The sequence below is a fragment of the Rosa chinensis genome, chromosome 1 (genome assembly GCF_002994745.2).
Source record: "Rosa chinensis cultivar Old Blush chromosome 1, RchiOBHm-V2, whole genome shotgun sequence".
NCBI lineage: Eukaryota > Viridiplantae > Streptophyta > Magnoliopsida > Rosales > Rosaceae > Rosa > Rosa chinensis.
In genome coordinates this window covers 31,312,034-31,333,188 of record NC_037088.1, presented here as the reverse complement: position 1 = coordinate 31,333,188, position 21,155 = coordinate 31,312,034, and the positions used below count along the sequence as shown (strand labels likewise).

The 21,155-nt window shown below is 37.0% G+C and overlaps 1 protein-coding gene and 1 non-coding gene across 2 annotated transcripts; both read left to right on the top strand.

Annotated features, from left to right (window-relative positions):
* The first annotated feature begins 3,450 nt into the window (after window positions 1-3,450).
* On the top strand, window positions 3,451-4,317 carry LOC112175840 (glycine-rich protein DOT1). Its single transcript, XM_024313591.2, has 2 exons — window positions 3,451-3,639; window positions 3,839-4,317. Exons 1-2 carry the CDS (start codon window positions 3,534-3,536, stop codon window positions 4,132-4,134), a joined length of 402 nt encoding a protein of 133 aa, XP_024169359.1. The 5' UTR covers window positions 3,451-3,533; the 3' UTR covers window positions 4,135-4,317.
* Window positions 4,318-16,526: 12,209 nt separating this feature from the next.
* LOC112183185 lies at window positions 16,527-16,620 on the top strand. Its single transcript, XR_002929776.1, has one exon. It is a non-coding gene; the product is annotated as a small nucleolar RNA Z279/snoR105/snoR108 (small nucleolar RNA).
* The last annotated feature ends 4,535 nt before the right edge of the window (window positions 16,621-21,155 follow it).

Below are 21,155 nucleotides of genomic sequence, written 5' to 3'. Positions count from 1 at the left end.
TGGGTTTCAGTAAGGAAGTTCAAGTTGTCATATAATCATCAAGTGACAACCTGTAGAAGTCATCACCTAATTGGTCTTTTGCGAGAAAATTAAAGTTGTCACATAAACATTAACCGACAACTAGTAGAAGTCGTTGCCAACTAGTAGAAGTCGTTGCCTAATTAGTTTTCAGTGAGGAAGTTCAAGTTGTCACATAAACATTATGCAACAACCCGTTAAAGTTGTCATCCAATTGATTTTGAGCGAGGAAGTTAAGGTTACCACATAAACATTAACCGACAACTCACAAAAGTTGTCGCAAAATCAGTCTTCAGCGACAGAAATATAGTTGTCACACAAACATTAAGCGACAATCCACAGAAGTCGTCGGCTAAGTAATCTTTTGCAAGGAAGTTAAAGTTGTCACAAAAACATTAATCGACAATTGGTAGAAATTGTTGCCTAATTGACATTTTGCGAGGAATTGGGTGTCGCATAATCTCATATGGGCGACAACTATCAATTTCTCGCGAATACCTACTTTATGTGATAAATTGGTTGTTTCCGATGGGATCAAGTGTGACAACTGAAATTTCCTCGCATTTGTCAAACTTTTGTGACAAATTTTGGATTGTCACAATGAAATTCCTCCCTTTTTCTATTTGCACAGTATTTTAGGTCCAGATCGATAAGCTCAAAACATAATAACAAGATTACGGCCTAGCTCATTAGATCTTTTGCTACTCAGCAAGAAACAAACTTTTCTGGTCAATGATAGAATCACTAAATTTAACCCTTGAAATTCAACCATAAAACTAATACTTACGTTCTTCCTCGTATAGCTATTGCATGCAATTTGACGAGAAAGGTTTCTTTCTTTTTTCCACAAATTAACTCCAAAACCTTACTATCTCCCCGCTACCACTATATATTTTCCCTCGTCATTTTCAGCTTCATTAGTATTTGGACATATTTTTGTTTGTTGGCTGCTGCTTGCTGCCTGCATTTTGAATTTGTGATTTTTGAGCATTCTTACATGATTATAAAAAAATAATAATGCCCAACTGAAGAGGAGAAGAATCAAGTCCACCCAGTTTTTGGGTGTGTGTGTTTGGTGGGGTGGTAAGGGTTTGGTCTCATATATAAGAGGTCAGGAGTTCGAGCCCCATCAAGGGTGGGACTGGGGTGGGGTTTTTTTTTTTATTATTATTTTTTTTTTAAAGTCCACCCAGTTTTTAGGGGTTGCTAAAAATAAAAAAATAAAAAACCCACCCAGTTTTTAGGGGTTGCTCTGGCCTAAAAATCTCAGTTATATCCTTTTGAATCAATTGATTCCAAATTAAAGATCAACAAAACTATGTATATAATATGGAAATAAGTTTGGCTGAAGTTGAAACTCATAAAAGCTTATAAACATTATTACTTATATCTGAAACTAACATTACTAATTTACTATGGATGATCTCGCAAAGAACGGTCATGATATGAGAGTGAGAGAGAGAGAGAGAGAGAGAGAGAGAGAGAGAGAGAGAGAGAGAGAGAGAGAGAGAGAGAGAGAGAGAGAGAGAGAGAGAGAGAGAGAGAAGTTTTCTCTTAAATGCACTCCATGTTTCTTTTTATAGTATCTTAACATCACATTTATACAATCCACACTATCAAAAATTTTACTATCAAAAGACAAAATTTTTGATACTAAAAAAGAAAACATGGAGTGTGAATTGTACCTTTTTTTTTCTTTATAGTAAAAGTAAAAAAGGGAACCAAAAGCAAATAAAAGTCATATAATTATTTGAGTCCTGTGTTTCTTTAATTTTCTACTGCTTATTATTATTATTATTATTTTTTTTTAGAATAATTTTCTATTACTTATTAGAACTTTTAAATTCTATGATTTTAGGTTGATCATTCTATTGTAAATGTAGTTTACTTTGCTTATTTATTTATTTTCTCATAGCTTTAAATTTCTCAGAACTTTTTTGTCATTCATTGCATGTTATTGGGTTTAAATTATAGTCAATTTGTTAAAGTCAGCGTGATTGAAATTAATCGAAACTGACAAGATGTTGTTTCCATTTTTGTTTAAAAAAATATTATCAGTTCGGTTTATACTTAAAAATTGAACCAATTGAACCGATTCCATCCCTAACTGGACCTTATTTTTTCTAAATTATCGTATATAACCAAACATAAAATAAGTCGCATGAACAAAAAAAAAGAAGAAAATAACTTCAAGTTCACTAAATAAAAGAAAATTACTTTCAGATTAGAGCATTGATGACGAGATAAATAGCTAGGAAATTACCAATACCAACTACCCAACGCGCAGTGAGTCAGATAAAGACTGCAGCCCAATCCAGGCCCCTGCTTCCATACTTGGGTGTCAAGTGACGCAGTGAGGGACGTATGCCACTATGCTTTGCTTTTCTATCTATCCAGTACTGTAATTTTCTTCGATGTCCAAATCTTCTTCTTTGTCTCCCTTTGATCGAAAAAGCCAAAGAAGATCTGATAAAAAAAAGCCAGAAACCATAAACCCCTCTAATTACTCGTCGACTACAGAAATCAGAGATGCCTGCCGACAGTGTGAACAACCTCCCTATTCAAACTCTGCGGCTACATACATACATGCAATGGCTTTTGGCCTCTACTTTAATCTCAATTAATTGATGCAAAACACACCAAAAAACTGTAGGTCCTATAGTGTTGGTTCTGTTGTGATCTTCAAATTTCAACCCGACGAAATCCGTCCCTCTTTATTTATAATTATCACCGACGTGTTTGTTGTTATTTGCCACGTGATATGTGATACTAGTTAATTAGTCGAATCATCAACTACTGCCTTGACCTAGAGTTGATGGATAAAAGTTAATTTAGGAATTTTGTGGTATGCGGAGCGTCGATAATCGATGATCTCACACATATATCCAACTTATTGGTTATTTTTTTTTTTTTTTTTTTTTTTTGTCAAAATGAAAACATATTGTTGTAGAATGAAGTCCATAAGAACGTGATGCTAATATCACATAGTACAGTTTAATGGATGGGCGGCAATGAAGAGCACTTTGATAATCACTAGTCTGTTCTTATGAATTTCAGCCGATCGATTTTCCACATGTATCCCTTGAAATCCTATCTGCATGTGTGATTAAGACTCCAGTGTCAATTATTTTGTGGTCCTCTCCCTAGAAATGTTCTGTACGTGGACTCCAATTCTTACATGATTGGAATGTACTAAGCTAGCTAGTATCTCAATCCTCCTATATATATATCCACCTTATCATCAAAACCAAATAATTAAAACCATTATTGATAAATAAGTAACACGTCCATACTTTCTATTCCAGAACGACAAAAGAAATTTAAAACGTAGGCTTCACAAATTGACCTCGATCTCTGACTTTTTTCTCACTCACTCTTCGATATCTCTTCACTCTGTCTTGCAGCTAGTGTCTATAAATAGGAAGCGCTAAGCTACATTACGTTCACTTCAAACTCAATCACCTCTTTTATTACCCTTCACAGATACAAACCATAAGCAATCAATCCACTGAAAAATGGCGTACTCAAAGACTATTCTTCTTGTTGTCTTTGCCGTTCTCCTCATCACTGCTGAGGTCTCAGCTCATCGTGACCTAACTGAGACAACCACTCCAACTATTGGTAAATTTCGATCCGGAATGCTTTCATAATTTCCTAAAAATTATTCCTGTAATAATCAATTCGTGAGTTAATTGAGGCATGCATGCATATATAGAGTGAGTCAGTGAAGGTTATTGTGAATTACGAGATATATGATTTACGTACGTATATCATCTTTTGTCTTTTCCTTTTTGACACTTAAATATATTTTCGAATGCAGATGGTAATGGGGCATACAATAGAGGAGGCAATGGAGGAAACGGCGGAGGCAAGGGAGGAAACGGAGGATACGGAGGAGGAAGCAATGGAGGAAACGGAGGAGGCAAGGGAGGAAATGGAGGATACGGAGGAGGAAGTAATGGAGGAAACGGAGGTGGCAAAGGAGGAAACGGAGGAGGCAAGGGAGGAAACGGAGGAGGCAAGGGAGGCAATGGAGGAGGCAAGGGAGGAAAGGGAGGAAAGGGAGGAAAGGGAGGAAAGGGAGGGGGAGGGCATGGACCCGAAACCGAGAACTAGATGATGATCCTGCTGCTGCAAAAATATTAGGGTGGAAGAAGTATGCACTAGCTTCTTTGCTAATTAATAAATTTGTATTGGTTGAGTGGTCCACAAAACTCTCAATCGTATCTTTGTAATTCGATCCTCGGATCAACTTGTTATGTTGTACGTACTATCTACAAAACCACTTAATTTGCTCCATTTATAGTGTTATTTGCTGTGTGTGCCAAAATACACACTCTACAAACCCTAATAACAATTTAAAGTTAATTAAGAGGTTTAAGAAAATTAATAATTAAAAGAGAAGGTTTACCTGACATACACATATATTAAGGGTGTCGCTCTTGTCACCCTATCAGTTTCTTTGTTCATCCTACTTGCTCATTACACCTTAGCTACATTTTAATTTCAATCATTAAATTTGTTTATCTAATCCATTTCTCTTTCCAAAAAAATCCTTATATGACATATCTACTTAAAAAACGAGATGTGATGAGTAGGGCTGTCAATTTTGACACGACCCGATGACACGACTCGAAACTCACACGAAATAAAGCGGGTTGAACCCGCACAATTAAAAAACGGGTCAGCCGTGGGTCAACTTGCCATGACCCATTTAATAAATGGGTCGGCCATGAGTTAACCCGCCAACACGAAGTGAACCTGTGTAACCTGATTATACTATACTTCATCTTGAAATTTTAGACTTTGAGAGTATTTGATCATAGGATTAGACAATTTGAAATATTTTGCATTATAATCATTGAATTTAATTATTTATGAATTATGTATAATTATTTATATGGACTAAAATCAGTTTAGTCCCTTGAATTTTATGGCTAAAATCACTTTGATTCTTGATTTTTTTTTATAATCACAATGGTCCCTAAGCTTCCAAATTACATCACCGTCGTCTAAAATTTGACTTTGACTCCGAATATGACATCATCTGCTGACTTGGAGCCGACATGGGGCCCAGTTTTCATATTTGAACCCTCTAAGAAGGGTATAATTGACATTTTCCCTTCCTCCCCTTATCTTCTCCTTCATCTTCTTCTTCTTCTTCTTCTGCTTGCTCTCTCTCTCTCTCTTCCATCTCAATCTGCTTATTTTTTTTTCTTCAGATTTTACTCTGATTCTCGTTCACCCAATACTTCCAATTTCTTGAAACTTTTGTGCACAAAAGAATTCACCCAACTCTTCCCATTCATTCATCCAATCTCATCACCTCACCCTTTTGAAACTCCACCACCAAAAGACTATCACCAGCCATTAATTCCTATATTCCATCACTTCCTCTTCATTTTACCCATACCAATATCAATACCAGATTTATACCAATACCCATATTAGAATCATACCCATACTAGATTCATATCCGTATCATATTCCATCACTTCCTTTTCATTTCATCAAGAAGTTTCTTTTTGTTCAAATTGACAGCACCTATTCTGCTTCAACACCACAAGAACAGTCACTTGTCATACAAAAATCTCAAAAACCACTGGAACAACAGTGAACATAAAATCCCAGAATTCCAATTTTTTCAAAGTACTTCTTCAAATCTCAGCTAAACTAGAATTCTAGTATACAGAGAAGGTATAGCTCAATAAGAGGATTTTATTTGGTACCTTACCCGTGTCGGATAATAGCCACAGCCACCGGAAATCACTGTGAAACCGATGGAACCACTGAAGCCTTCGATCTTCGTTTCTCCATCATTAATCGTTGTTTGTACAAACGAAGACCATAGGAAGATCGGCTTCGGTTTTAAGGTTGAGATTGATTGGAAGGTTTTGATATCTCATCTTCAGCAGCGACCCAAATCCTCCGCTAACTCCTCCTCTCACGACAATACATCGTCGTTTCGAAGGTCCCTCGATAGCTGGGCTTGGTTTTGAGAAAAGAGCGAGTCCGTCACCGTCGGAGAAAAGACAGCTGATTGACCTATGTGGCCCAAGGAGTTGAGGAACTCTGGTGAGATGGGGAGCCTCCTCAATGAAGAGGAACTCCAGTGAGGCGGGGAGCTGGTAAAGGTTTCAAATTGGATCTTGGAGATCTTGCTACGGGTTATATAGGTGGGTCGGGATTGGGTCAAGTTATTGTGGGTTTGATCTAAGGGCAAAGAGGACATGGGTTGAGATGTGGTGGAGGAAAAGGGAGGGAGAGAGAGAAAGAGAGAAGCTCTCGGGTGGGTTTCAGGAAGAGAGATGAGGGAAAGAGTATTAAGGGTTAGTTTGGGAATTTCGTCCAAAAGTGAGGGTTGAGGTTGAACAGTGGAGCCCCATGTCGACTCCAAGTCAGCAGATGACGTCATATTCGGAGTCAAAGTCAAATTGTGGACGACGGTGATGTAATTTGGAAGCTTAGGGACCATCGTGATTAAAAAAAAAAAATCAGGGACCAAAGTGATTTTATGTAACGTCCCGAACCTAAATTTACCAGTTTATGAGTCTTTCGATAGGTAAACGACATTTACATTTACTTTTTGGCTCCGTTTAAAAGTTGACTTTTTGTTCGAGTCAAAATTTGAGAAAATGTTCTTCATGAAAGTTGTAGAGGACGTTAAACTGAGCGCGTGCATATATGGTATGTAAATATCGAAGTTCGTATGCGAAAAGGTAAAGTTACTGTTCAGGGTAATTTTCTATAAATAGCCGAGTTACTGTGGTAAGTTTCCATTTTCGGAAACTTACTGAGCTCTCTCTCTTCTCTCTCCCCGGTTCTCTCTTCCTCTCCGACCTCTTCACCTTTTTCCGACCATAACTCCTTCATCCGACAACGGATTTTGATGTATAAGATGTCGTTGGAAAGCTCTCTTCCTTCTCTTCATTTTTGGTTTCGTTTGGTAGCTTAATATGAACTGTGGAAGGTGCATCAACGAGAAGAAGAGGACGATCACTGTAGCAGATTGAGGTCATCGCCGGTTTCTTCAGATTCCGTCCACCCCAGACAATCAAGTTAGGTTCTTTGGAAGCGCCTTGGGACGTAGATGATACTCCCCAAGTATTTTACAGCGATTTGATGCGAAAAGGAAGAATCGAAAATTTGAAATTCTGGGTTACTATTCACAATTCGGGTTCAAACTTCTCCTTAATTGTTGAGGTACTTCTAGTCGTTTTTTGGATTTGTTGTAGTTGTGAAAGATGCTTAGAATGTTGAGATGATGCTGTGGATGAAATTTGGTGGCCATCGGACACTACAAGAAATCAGGTAATTAGCGAGGAAAGTATTTGCGAGGATTGATAATTCCTCGCCCAAAATGACAATTTGTGAGGAATAAATGGTCGTCGCTTAGTTAAAGATTTGCGAGGAAAAATTCCTCACAAATAATCATAGTTTGTGAGGAATGTTATGATTCCTTGGTTATGAAGTGGTAGAATATGGTGCCAGAATTATACCCAAAAATATCCTTGCAAAAAATTCCAAATTAGTCCCAATCTATTGGGCGGGACAAGATGGCGCCATCCCAAATTTATCAGTGAGGAAATTTAGGAACTCCTCACACCCTAAACACATTAAAGTACCTACCAATATATGAGCATTCTCTACACCTGTTCTCTCTCTTGGCTCGTCCCTGATCTCCCGACTTAGGGTATCTCTCGTCACAGATAACTACGGCGGACGGCTGGCCAACCTCGTGCGACTAGCTATCCCTCCTAATTCGATCTTCTCATCCTCCCCAAAACCCCGCATAAACTACTTGCTTTGGTTGAATTTTTTCTTCCACTCATCTGAAATTTCATTCTCACTTTTCTGAATGACTGGGTAATCCATTGCTGAATGACATCGCCGATGCTTTCTTGAAGAGCAGAACCGTATGTTTTCTCTTTCTTCTTTTCCACCCAATGTAAATGTCGCTTTTTGTTTCTCTGGGTTTTCATTTGTGTTGTTTGGTTCAGATCGGAGCTGCCAAAGTTGCTGCACAGGATTCTTACTATGCCGTCAAAAGGGGTATTCTTATTACTTTTGATTTTAGAAATACCCAGAAAAATTTGACGCTGAAAATTGTTGACTAGGTTACCAATGCCAAATGATACTCTTGCAGGGAGCGTTTCAAGTCAGGACTTTGAGTACACTGTGAGTAAACCAGAACAGAATTTCAGCATTTCAGTGTTTGATTCAATGGATTCAAAATTTTATTGTTTTTCAAATTTTATGATTTTATTGAAACTAGTGTTTGGTGGATACTTTAAATTATGGTTTCAGTATCTCAATTGGTTTTATACAATATGATTTTTCGATATTGCTAATCTAGAATACTGTTTCTGTAGTTGAAGAGCATGTGTAAAGAAGGTGCATGTTATGGTAAGTCGGGTTGTTTCACTGTAAGCAAACTTTTATGTATGGATGAAGTTACTGGTTTGGTATGGTGCAGTTGCTGATTACATTTTTGTCTTTGGGTGTTTATAGGTGGTTTTGTTGTGCTGCCAATTGAAATACTCCCTCATATCCAGGTATAATTTTGAATATCATCTTCGTCTTTTATAGTTTTGGTTATGATTGAATTGGATTTTGGCTATTACGAGTCTGAATATGATAATTCTGTTTGGGCAATGGTTGATTGATTATGTGAAACCAGGGACGGAACCAGAAAATTAAACTGAGGGGGGATAAATCTTAGGTTGCCAAATTCTTCCTCAAGTTTTTTTATTTTTTATTTCATGCTAAGCAGTTTTATGTCAGAAATATCAATCGACTTTGGAGGCTTATATTTCTCACCTCAGGAGAGCATAAGCTCTGAAATTTTGTGAGATTGTATTTCTCTATGTCTAGTATTTTCCTGTAAAAGGATTTTTCATTTGGAATCGTAAAACTTATGGAATATTGATTGGAATACTGGAGAGTCAGAACAGAAAAAGTTATTGTAGATTGACTTTGGAAGGCTATAGTTCGTAAACCAGCGAGAATAAGGAGCTTAAAATTTGCAAGAAGTTAGAGCTGCATGTCTCACATATGCCTGAGAAACAGTTTTTAATTTTGAGCCCTTTAGCTTATACAATAGCCAACCAAGTACACCAATATCAGAATCAGCTTACAGCAGAATCTGCATAATAGAACGGTGAACTTGCAGGCCTATAGTTTTCTATTCAGATTTAATTGGAGTGTGAATTTTTATGGGAAGAAGGGGAAATGTGTCTAGTTTCTGTTCCAGATGGTTTCATCCTTTTCAATCTTCTGGATTTGGAGAAATAGCAGTTTGAGTGACTATAGGTCTGCAGCAATTTGCAGAACAGTTTATCAACTTTGACAAGCTACCATTTTCACTTGAGTGGAAATTGGGTGACCTACTTTATATTTATGAGTGTACTTTCTAGTTTAAGGGAATCACTCCATTCAGACTTTTTTTTATCGCGGGCTGTGAGCATTTGAAGAGGGAATGGTCAATGCTGAAAATTTCTGTTCCCATGATTTCTTGTCTAACTTGAAATTCTTTTCCAAAAAAATAGGGTAGGCTGCAGCACAACCCAGGCCCCTCTAGTTCCATGCCTGTGTGAAACTATATTGTGTATCTTTGTGTATATAAAACTGGTTTGATTGAATTCATCCCCTTGTTCCTCTCGAAATATATGTATGATACACCATATACGTATAATTCTCTTGCTCTTCTTTTATTGGCATTGCTGCCTTTGCTTTTTAAACTTTATACCTTTTTTTCTTTCTTGTGCAAAGGAAAAGCCAGAGGACATCAATGCCAATCTAAAAGTCTTGCCAAGGTAAACTTAGTTAAACTTGAATTCACAAGCTTTTAATTGGAATTGGTTTCATTGACTTCCATTGCCAGGAGTTTTGTGATTTCTTTGCAAGTTGAGGCAGTTTGATAAGTTCTCTTGCAAAGGAAATTGGAGTTAAGTAGATGAATACAGAGACGAGAGAAAAAAAATGATTATGTTTCTGAATTGATGAACAAGGTATGTGTTTAGTTGTTGTAGATTTGTAGCTACTTGGATTATATTTAACTTATCTACAATCAACATTTAAGGTTGCTCTACAATCTTCTGCTTGATAGTCATTGAGTCATTAAGCTTGAGTGAGTTAGTTATGTAGCTAATGTTCTATGCTTAGGTGTTTCTCTGTAAAACTAACTTTTTTTTTTTTTAGTAATACACACACAAAAACATTTTGGTTGGTAATGATGTTTAATTGTTTTCTTACTTTTCGTGATTTTACAGAGCAAATGAAACCTCAATGGGAAAAAGACTAGGTTCAGATTGTCTCCACACTCAAATACAATTCTAGCTCCTAAACTCTCTGTAAAACTAACTTTATTTATATTTTTTTTGTCTGTTAAGTAACACACACACACACACAAAAAACATTTCAGTTGGTCATGATGTTTAATTGTATTCTTACATTTTGTAATTTTACAGTGCAGATAAAACCTCAGTGGGAAAAAGACTAAGTTCATATTGTCTCCTCATTCAGATACAATTTTAGCTCCTCAACCAACACCAGCATCTTGACCCACACACATAGTTCCTCAGCCATCTCAAGCTTCTCATGCACGAGCCCCTAATCCCATCAAAGGCTAGCACCTCGGCAACACACATTAAGAGTTCAGGTACAAATATTTTAAATTTCATATCGATCAGTAGCTTTGCAAGTGGCCCTGTCTCAAATGTTATGGAAAGACGCTTGTTTCTTTTCTGGGTCCAAGTCACAAGTGGAAAGGACAAAAGGTTGTTCACTTCCTCTGTTCTCAGAAACCATATACTAGATCATATATGTGATCTAGTATTGTTATCCTACTTTTTCCAAGCTATGGTCATGCACTGATGATTGTTCCTTCAGTTTTTAAATTAATATCATCCTTATAGTACTATTTTTTTATACGTCTTTGCTGGTGTATAACAAGTGTTGTGGGTTGATCAATGTCAGATTATTGTTAAACTGACTAGTGATATAAATTTTTTGGATGTTTGTTGGCTATATAGTCATCTCCTTTCATTTTGCTGTAGGAGAAAATGAAGAAGAGGAGATATGTTAGGGAAAAGCTCAAGAGGCATACAAGTGACTTTGAATGATAACCTTCCAATAATAGCCAAGTAGTATGCAAAGTTAAAGGTGATCTTTAACAAATTACATGGGCGTATTTTACTAGCAAGTAGCAATAATAATGGTATGCTTTGTAGTAGGATTAATGGTATTGAAGACGTTGATACCTTGATTTTCATGCAACACCACTTAGGAGGTAGCTTTTGCACATGTAATTAAGCAACTAAATATCTTCTAAGATATTTTGTTTTTGCAATTGAGGAACCATGTATGTAATAACTACTCTTTATTTAATATAAGTCCGAAAGTGTTATTGATCAATTGTTTAGTTGTCTTATATCAGTGGTTTATCTTCAAACAAGTGAAATTTAAAAGAAAAAACAAAATATTTGTGAAATGAGCAACAATGGCTTTGCATATTCTTAAATGTGAGGATACAAGAACCTCATAAATATTAGTTTGAGAGGAATATACATTCCTCATAATTTTCAATTTGCAAGGAATATGCATTCCTCACAATTTTTAATTTACGAGGAATATGCATTCCTCGCAATTTTTCATTTGTGAGGAAATCAAAAGTCCTCGCATATAGTAATCCGTGAGGGGGTCTAAGTGAGGAAAATTTGCGACGACTCAATTTCCTCGCTGATGATTATCAGTGAGGAATTTAGACTTTTTGTGAGGAATTTCATTCGTCACATTTTTTGTTTTTTCTTGTAGTGGGAGGTGGTGGCCGGCGGCGCATGGGGCCACGCGCTGCCACTGTAGATGGCGCGTGGAGGCGCGTAGGGCAGGTTTTTAATTCTTGTTTTTAGCCAATTAAATCCTATAAATATTGTAGAGCTTGTTTATGTGATTTTGGTGGACATTGGAGAAGTTTTGTATCGATTGTGAATTTTTCCGAATTTTAGAATTTCGGTTAATGATTTACGAGAATCCGACAGCCGGATTTTTCTTGGTTCTGCCCTAGAACCTTTAAATTAATGAATTGGTGTTAGTGGTGAAGTTTGGGTTAAATTGGAGAAGAAATGAAAATGTTGATTTATGAGAATAGGACATTGGAATCGTATTTAAATTTCATATTGTTATTCACGAATTATAATTGTATACAGGGCGACGTGCCGAACTACTGCTCGACGTAGGAAACCGGTAGCACGGTCGCCTTAATAGTACTGTGAATGGACATTTATTTTAAATTAAATGTGCATGCAGTATATTATTATTTTTCAATTGGGATTTAATTTATGATTTGAATTACTTAGTTTTATGGTTTATTGAGTTTTGATTTATTGAGATTTATTTATGAATTATGAGATTAGTACTGAAATTCCTTCCCGAGGGCTATTAGTAGATTTTTGAGATATTTATTTATGGATTATTGAATTGGGAAACGATTTTCGGGAAGTGATTGATTAAGAAAATATTATGAGAATTATTGACAGGACCAGCCCCAGATTTCACCCTGAAATCCGAAGTGACCCTGCGGGGCCCACCTTAGAAGAAATTCTACCAAAAATTTGGCGGAACTTCCCCTAAAATGGGCTACCCAAACCTGTACAAAAACATTTACACTTAATCAATTCATCCTTATGCTCCTGGAGCCACCCTGCTCCCCAAATCAACATCAGTCTCCAATTCCCAAAACACACATCTAAACTCGAATAGCATAAATCCCATAGGTAATCAGAGCAATTCTAACAGAAAGGTATAAGAGGAAAACCTAATTCAAAGGCAGATGCGGAAGCCATGCTGTTGACTATGCCTCAACCTGTGTACGCCCGACCTCAAGCAATTCGCCTGCAAACTGGGCATTTGAAACCGAAGGGCCCAGGGGAAAGTACATAAAATACGTTAGCGTGAGTGGACAAAAATAAACAATTTTTAAACTAAATGCATTTTATATTTTCCCACATTTATTTCCTTAAAAACTCTCGATGCATGCAACGATTTAGAAAACAAATCACGAGAAGCTCCGCTCAAGAAAAACCGACTAGCCCCGCTAGCTAGTCACAAACAACTGAGAGGAAAGATCGAAACTCCGATACTCAACAGGATAAGACCAGCCCCGCTGGTTACACGGAAATCAGACTAGGCCCCGCTAGTCGAGAAATGATAGGATATGGGGAAGAGATATCACCATACGGGAAATGGAGCCTCCCAGGCTCTACCTACCCTCAACTGCCACTCACACATAGATTGTGCGAGGAGGAGAACTAATAACCTCAACTTCCACTCACACATAGATATTGCGAGGAGGAGACCAAATAAACTCGACTGCCACCCACGTGAGGAGGAGAATAAATCACCTCTACTGCCACTCACCAACACAAAGTAGGTGAGGAGGAGAACAAGCTACCTCAACTGCCACTCACCAACACAAAGTAGGTGAGGAGGAGAACAAGCTACCTCAACTGCCACTCACCAACACAAAGTCAGTGAGGAGGAGACCTAATAACATAACCCGCGTATGGTGAGGAAAAATCATCGAAAACCAGTAAATCCATGTAGCTTCCCCACATTTCTCACGAGATAGAAACCATGTATTCAACGACGTGACCCCGCACGCCAAGATTACTCTCAATCTCAAAATGGATAAGTGAGAAATAGGAATAAATCGACGGCGTGTCCCACACGCCCAGATATTCTCAAAACCGTAACCAAAACCGGAAATTAGTTTAGGTAAATCCCATTTCCAAAAATCTCTCAAAATCTCCAAGAAGCCAACCAAATCCAAAATCCTTAATTAGGCATTCCCGATGCCAAAATTGAAAGTCAATAAACAATTGAGAATATCCAACTCCATTGAAACTCATCTTAAAAATCTTCCAGGAGCTTAACTCGGTGATTAGGGATATGCTTAATTCCAGAAATTTACCTCGGAAATAAGGAATTCATCAAATAATATTATAAATCAAAACCAACCTTTGAAACTCATTATTGAAAGCAAATCCATGATATAATTCGAAATCAATTTCTGAAAATTAATTCATTTCCTCAAAAAGTAATATGAATAATCACTAGAGCATTATTTAAGAAAATAAATGCATGCATCGCTATTTAAAACAAAAGTCCACTCACAGTACTATTCCGACGATCACGCATTCGTGTTCCGTCATCGAGCAATAGCTCGGTACGTCGTCCTGGAAGAGCTCCAATTTGGGCGGTGAAAAATTTCCAGAAATTCCAAGAACCCTTCGACGCCAATTTGGTGGCCGGAGACTACCGGAATTGGAAAATATTGGCGTTGACTCAAAACTGCTACAGTGATGGTCCTCTTCTTCTCGTTTCTGCACCTTCCACAGTTCATATCAAGCTACGAAACGAACCCAGAAATGAAGAGAAGGAAGAGAGCTTTCCAACGACATCTTATACGTCAAAATCCGTCGCCGGATGGAGGAGTTATGGCCGGAAGAAGGTGAAGAGGTCGGAGAGGAAGAGAGAATCGGGGAGAGGGCTCGGTAAGTTTCCGAAAATGGAAACTTACTACAGTAACTCGGCTATTTATAGAAAATTATCATGAACAGTAACTTTAGTATTTTGGCCATAACTTTCGTATATGAACTCCGATTTTTACGTACCACATATGCACGCGTTCGGTTTAATGTCCTCTACAACTTTCATGGAGAACATTTTCTCAAATTTTGACCCGAACAAAAAGTCATATTTTAGGGCCACTAAAAGTATCGAAACGACGGTAACAGTGAAAGTAGTTGTCGTTTACCGTCCAAATGACTAGTAAACGGGTAAGTGAAGATACGGGATGTTACAATTATTGATTTCGAATATCAGTTTATATGATAATATACGAGTACGAAGGATTTAGCAAATATTTGAGCATGATTGAATATCGAGATTTATTGAGTTTTGAGCTCCGCAGTTATCAGCCTTGAAGTTAGATTGAGATTTCTTTCCGAAAATATTTATTGATTTACAGAGTATTTGATTTATGCTTTCGAGGATTTATTGAGATATTGAGGTTTGAGTTAGCGAGATAATCCTGAGTTATGCTTTCCGTGAATTATTAATGATTTATTGAAGTAATATCGAGTTTCTTTCCTAAAGCAAGTAATTGAAAGAGGTTGTTTCCAGTTTATTGAGAAAGCTATTTTTAGCGCATACGTATATTACCTAGTTGGCAGTCCCTTCTAGGTAATAGTCTGGTTGGCAGTTCCTTCTAGGTAATAGTCTGGTTGGCAGTCCCTTCCAGACTACATACCGGTTGGCAGTCCCCTTCGGTGAGTCACCTGGTTGGCAGTCCCTTCCAGATGACATGAGGTAGTTAGTAGGTAGTCCCTTCTAACTACCTGTGGTTAGTTGGCAGTCCTTTCTACCTACCGCCTCCTAATCCGGTTGGCAGTCCCTTCCGATGCGTCATCTGAGTGGCAGTCCCTTCCTGATGGAATGAGATGACTAGACAGCAGTCCTTTCTAGTCATCAAATGAGCCTCTTGAAAATGATGTTTTTATAAGGATTGAGATTGCAAGATTTTAAGAGATTGCAAGATGTTCTATTTTTACATGATTAAGATTGCAATAAAGATGATGATTAAAAGTATTTCCAAGATTGTTACTGCATGCGAGATTTTAGAGAATAACTTGGGAAAACATTGCGTTTTACTTATTCATTCGAAGTTACTTATTTTTCGTCCACTCACTCTAACGGTTTTTAAATGTTTTCCCCTGGGCCCTTCGGTTTTAAATGCCCAGTTTGCAGGCCTATTTAGCTTGAGGTTGAGCATACATGGGGTTGAGGCATAGCTGTCATAGCTTTCGCATTAAAAAAGTATCGGTCCTTTATCTTGTATTATATTCTCTTGTACGCCTGTACATTAGATTGCTCTGATAACCTATGAGATTAATATTTTTAAGTTCAGAATTGTTTGTGAAATGGGAGATGTTGTGACATAGGGAGCAGGGTGGCTCCAAAAGAATAATGGTGGATTATTTTAGAGTGTAAATGTCTTTCTACAGGTTTTGGGTAGTACACTTTTAGAGGGAGTTCCACCAAAGTTTTTGGTAGAATTTCTTCTAAGGTGGGCCCCGCAGGGCCACTTTGGATTTCAAGGTGAAATCTGGGGCGGGTCCTGTCATTTTAGCCCTAAAGTTCGAGGGACTAAACTGAATTTAGTCCTATTTATATTCTTCGTCTTGTGGAGTTTTTAGTGAATTTAATCAATTTATATATTTTTTTAGTTAAATGGGTCGCATTGTTAACTATTAAATGGGTCATTTTGTCTAACACAAGATGACCTATTTATTAAATGGGTTAAGCGGGTTGGAAATGGGTAACCCGTTTAATAAATAGATTGGGTTTGAGTTTAAATTTTTGACACGATTATTAAATGGGTTGAGTTTGGATTTGTCTCATGCGACACGATAAAAACTTTGACCCGACACGACCCATTGACAGCCCTAGTGATGAGTGGTCAATAATTGCATTATGCTAGATGGGTGTTTGCTCATGCTTGGTTACGACAATTGGGCACCCCCATCTTAACCATCTGATCCCAAAAAAAAAAAAAAAAAAAAGACATATCTAATTAAAAAAGAAATTTTTTTAACAAAATCTCTCATTTAATTTATATTAATAAAAATATATATAATAAATTTTCTAATAAAATCATAATATGATTTACTTTTTTTTTTTTTTCTTTCAATTTCAGTGTTCGTCTAAGTTAAGAACTATGAGCAAGGAAGAAGAGATTGATTTTTTTTTTCATGCTTTAAACTTTTACTTTTAGTGTTCACAAGATTTTGATGAAGTTATTGGCATATATCATTCTTTTAACTAAATAAAGTACAAGATTGTATTTGTTCCCAAAATGGTAAAATATTCATTGAAGTACCAATGTGATAATAATATGCATGTACCAGAGCTTCACTTCTTTTTTTTTTTTTGGCAATGATAAGTAGTTGTTTCATTTATAGATTGAACATTGAAATATTGGATTGGATGATAAAGTTGTCCATCGATCTTAAACCCACTTTTGAATTTTAGAAACAAAAGCACATACGTTCCTTTCTAAAAGTGACTCATAACAGTTTTAGTGCCGAATGACCAACTTAATCTAATTTTCAATCAATAGCCATTTTGGCTTTGGAAATATACAAATTTAGATATCATGTTTTTGTTCTAAACTCATCATTCACTAATGGCTTTAAATTTGTATTTTTGCTTCAAAGTATAGGACGACAAATAAATACAAATACAGTCATGCTCACTTAAGGGATGGTTTTTAATAGAATGTGAGGACAAGTGAATCTCAGCTACATGTATTAATCTAAAGGCTAATATTATCACTTAAAACCATACTTTTCTTCTCAGCCGATTAAAACCTCTAGATTCACTTGTCCTTTACAGTTGATTATATTTTTTTATTTTTTTATTTTTTATTTTTAAAGTGAGCAGCTTTTTGCAAATTTTAGAGGACATCAAATTTAACTACACTTTCTTAGTTTAAATTTAGACAGACATACCTTATAAATTTTGGGGGACATCAAATTTTTACTTCTTTGATTTTTTTATCTATCCTAGTTGGAAATTATCCCTAGCTAGGGCACTTAATTATACGTCGTTAAAAAGGGAGGAAACGGTATGTGACCCACACAGCTTCTCTAAACTTTAAGCTTGTGGTTCTTGTTAGGTCGCTTCAATTTTGTTTGATCGCGACTCCTTACGCCAATATCAATTTTCAGTGGCATTCGTGTGAGCCAGTTAGGTTGGGTCACTTACACCGTCGGTGCATAGAATAATTTGCAGTAAATGTAACATTTGGAGTGGCCCTTGATCCATTATCCATATGAACTTATCACCCAGTTAGTCTACAATCGTATTGAGACAGTCTACAGCTACTGAAAATTATGTTTCTAATATATTAATGCACAGTAAGAAACCCTCGTAAGCCTCAACTCGAAATTCTACTAAACTAACCGTACATTTCAGTAACGTGACAGAGTGACGATTACTGTCATTGTCGATCACATTTGAACCAACTATTATTACTGAATCAGCAAGAGAAACCAGAGGGCCACGAGCATGCATGCTTATGAGTTAAAAGTGATCGATCGATAAAGGGCAGCAATTAATTATCAAATTGGCACTCATTAAGATGAGAAGATTACAAAATCCTACATACCCTACGTACAGGACAACGACTGCAGTCAGACACCGTAACAATATATTGTCCATGGAATAATAACATACAACAAGTCCGTCTGCATAACAAGTGACGTTAGGAGGGACGTATGCATGCTTGGATATATATTCACATACTCACACTCCTTCTAGCAACCCATATTTTTTTTTTTTTCTATCTTAAGGGATCGCTTGTGGGATTAATTATTGTTTGTTCACATATCAGCATTTTGATCGTTCAATTTTTAAGTCTCTATGAGTAAATCACTTTTGCAAAATTTTAGCTAAATTGATAATCGTTAAGATACTGAACTAGTTCAAATAAATAGACGAATCAAACTTGTCTAACATGAACCATTCATGTTCATAACGGTAAATCTTACCTTAATGATTTTAATTTGACTAAATGTTTACATAAATGATCTAATCATGGAGTCTTACAAATATAATGGTCAATTTGTCAATATGTAATTGAAAAATGAGTCGCACAATTGATTCATTAAGATGACCTAAAAAAGGGAACCCATAATAAAAGGCACTATATGTGCATGTGTATATGTGTGTCTCATTGTATCAAGGCATTTCATAATGTAAGACCTCGGAAATTTAGTATTAATTTCTAAATGTTTCCTGGGACTAATAAGGTGTTCGTTTGTACGATTTCGTGGTTCGAGGGTGGAGTGGAATTGTTTTCGGACGAATAATTATTCGAATTGCAAGTTTTAGGGAGTTACAAAGTTTGACTTTTGATACGTTTAGATTCTGTAAAAACTTCGTACACGAAAGTTGTAGAGCGCGTCGATACGAGTTCGTGGACATGTGGAACGCAAGAATCGGAGTTCCTATGAGAAAGTTATGAGCGATTGAAATTTGGTGAAATTTCTATAAATATGAGAAAATTCTGGATTTTTCATTAAATCCCAAAAGTTTCCTTTTTCTCATTTTCCTCCCCAAACTCTCCGTTCTCTCTCCTCCCTATCCGTGCGACCTGACTGACCCGACCCGGCAGGAGCGACCACTTCCCGGCGTCCTTCGGTGACGACCTGGCCCTCCCCGAGGTCGTCTCGCCTAGTCCAATCGACCCCTGTGGTCCCCTTACCCCGACGCAGCCCCCAGGCCTGGATTGAAGAGGCCCCAATCGTGCGACCCAACCCGGTCAGACCTCTTCAACGCCGGCGTTGCACGGACCGATCCTTCTCTGTTTTGGGTTGTCCACCTCCTCCTAATCATCCCCATATAGGCCTTGCATCACGATTTTGAGTGTAGAGTGGTAGATCAAGGTTTGAAGTTTTCGACGTCCCTGATTCGATCTAGGATTTGATCAGACACACGAGAGTGATCCAACTTCCAAGCTTGATCTAGGACGATCTAGACCGAATCTCACTTAGCTCTAGGTATGAAAGTGGCTCATCTCTTCATTTTGAACAAGTTTGTAGTTGACGACTTTTGCATCAGAGGTGTTGACCGCTGTCGTTGCCCCCCTGCTGACCCGTCGCTTGTGGAGGCGCGTGGTGGCGCATCGGTCATTCAAAATGTGTTTTGTTTTCAGTTTATGCATCTACTCATCCATACAATCGTTTTGATATATTATAAGGTTATTTTGGAGAAAGTTGATGCATGTTAGGGTTTTAGGGTTTTCGATTCATTTCGGTTTTCGATCTGTGAGGATTTGGCCGTCCGATCGACTTGTAGTTTTGATTTGTTGATCGTAGAAGTGTTCTGAAGACGTTGGATGGTCTCGGATGAGGATCCGACTGTTGGATCGTCGTGTAATTGTGTTTTGTGAATTGTGTGATTTGTGTTGTATTGAGTGTGACCTTGATATGATTAGGTGATTGACGGAATTGTGTGAGCGGAGTTTGGATGATTTTGTGCTTGTCTTGGTATTTGTGTGAAGACGCAGCTGGAGTTAGAGGTGAGTAAATCTCACGGTGTTTTGGTTGATAAAGTAGTTATGTTTTAATTTAGTATATTTAATTATTAGCATGCAAAATCGTATTTATCGAAACAAATTATTTGTTTTAAAATATTTGAACTTGATCGACAACGGTTTATGGGTAGGTCAAAACAATGTTTTGATATAAAATGATTTTCGAGAAATATAATTTATAAAACTATAGTTGGTATTAGTGGTCATTCCTGCGTGAATGACTACGTATATATATATTTACGTGGAATTTATATATTGGATGGTGTGACATTGGTGAAGTAATGATTGAGAGTTGATTGAATTGTTATTTCGAGCATTTCTCTTATGAGCATACAATTATCATGATGTGTTGATTATTGTGTAAAAGTGTGTTTTCCTTGAGGAAGGTATTTGAGTCATGGGGGATTTGTTTTAAGTGTTTTCTGATCTTCGGATCTGGTGTCACAGTGGTGACAGTTTCTGATCTTCGGATCTGGTGTCACAGTCGTGACAGTTTTCTGATCTTCGGATCTAGTGTTTACTGGGAGTTGATGGGTGATCATCTACTTTGACTTTGATGGGTGATCATCTACTTTAGTCAAAGTCGATGGGTGAACATCGACTATTGACTTTAGTTTGGAGTTGATGGGTGATTATTGACTTTAGTGTGAGTTGTTTGACTTCTTCATTTATTTTCCTTTTCCTTCTAATTGTTGAATTTTTTGTAATCTCCTGAACTAAGTCATATGTAGGGATTACTGTCCTTTGAATTATTTGTTTTAATGTAATCTCCTGAACTAAGTTATATGCAGGGATTACCGCTTTTTGTATTTTTTATTTTAATGTAAATTCCTAAACTAAACTCTATGCAGGGATTTATATGATTTCTATTGTTTGTTTTTAATGTGATCTCCTGAACTAAGTTTCCATGCAGGGATTACTATGAATTCTTTTGTTTGTTTTCATGTGATCTCCTGAACTAAGTTTCTATGTAGGGATT

Bases quoted from the DNA above. Each gene is read 5' to 3' on its own strand.
- LOC112175840 (XM_024313591.2), top strand. From the start codon at position 3,534: ATGGCGTACTCAAAGACTATTCTTCTTGTTGTCTTTGCCGTTCTCCTC. The intron at 3,640-3,838 runs GTAAATTTCGAT...TTTCGAATGCAG, and splicing joins GACAACCACTCCAACTATTG to ATGGTAATGGGGCATACAAT.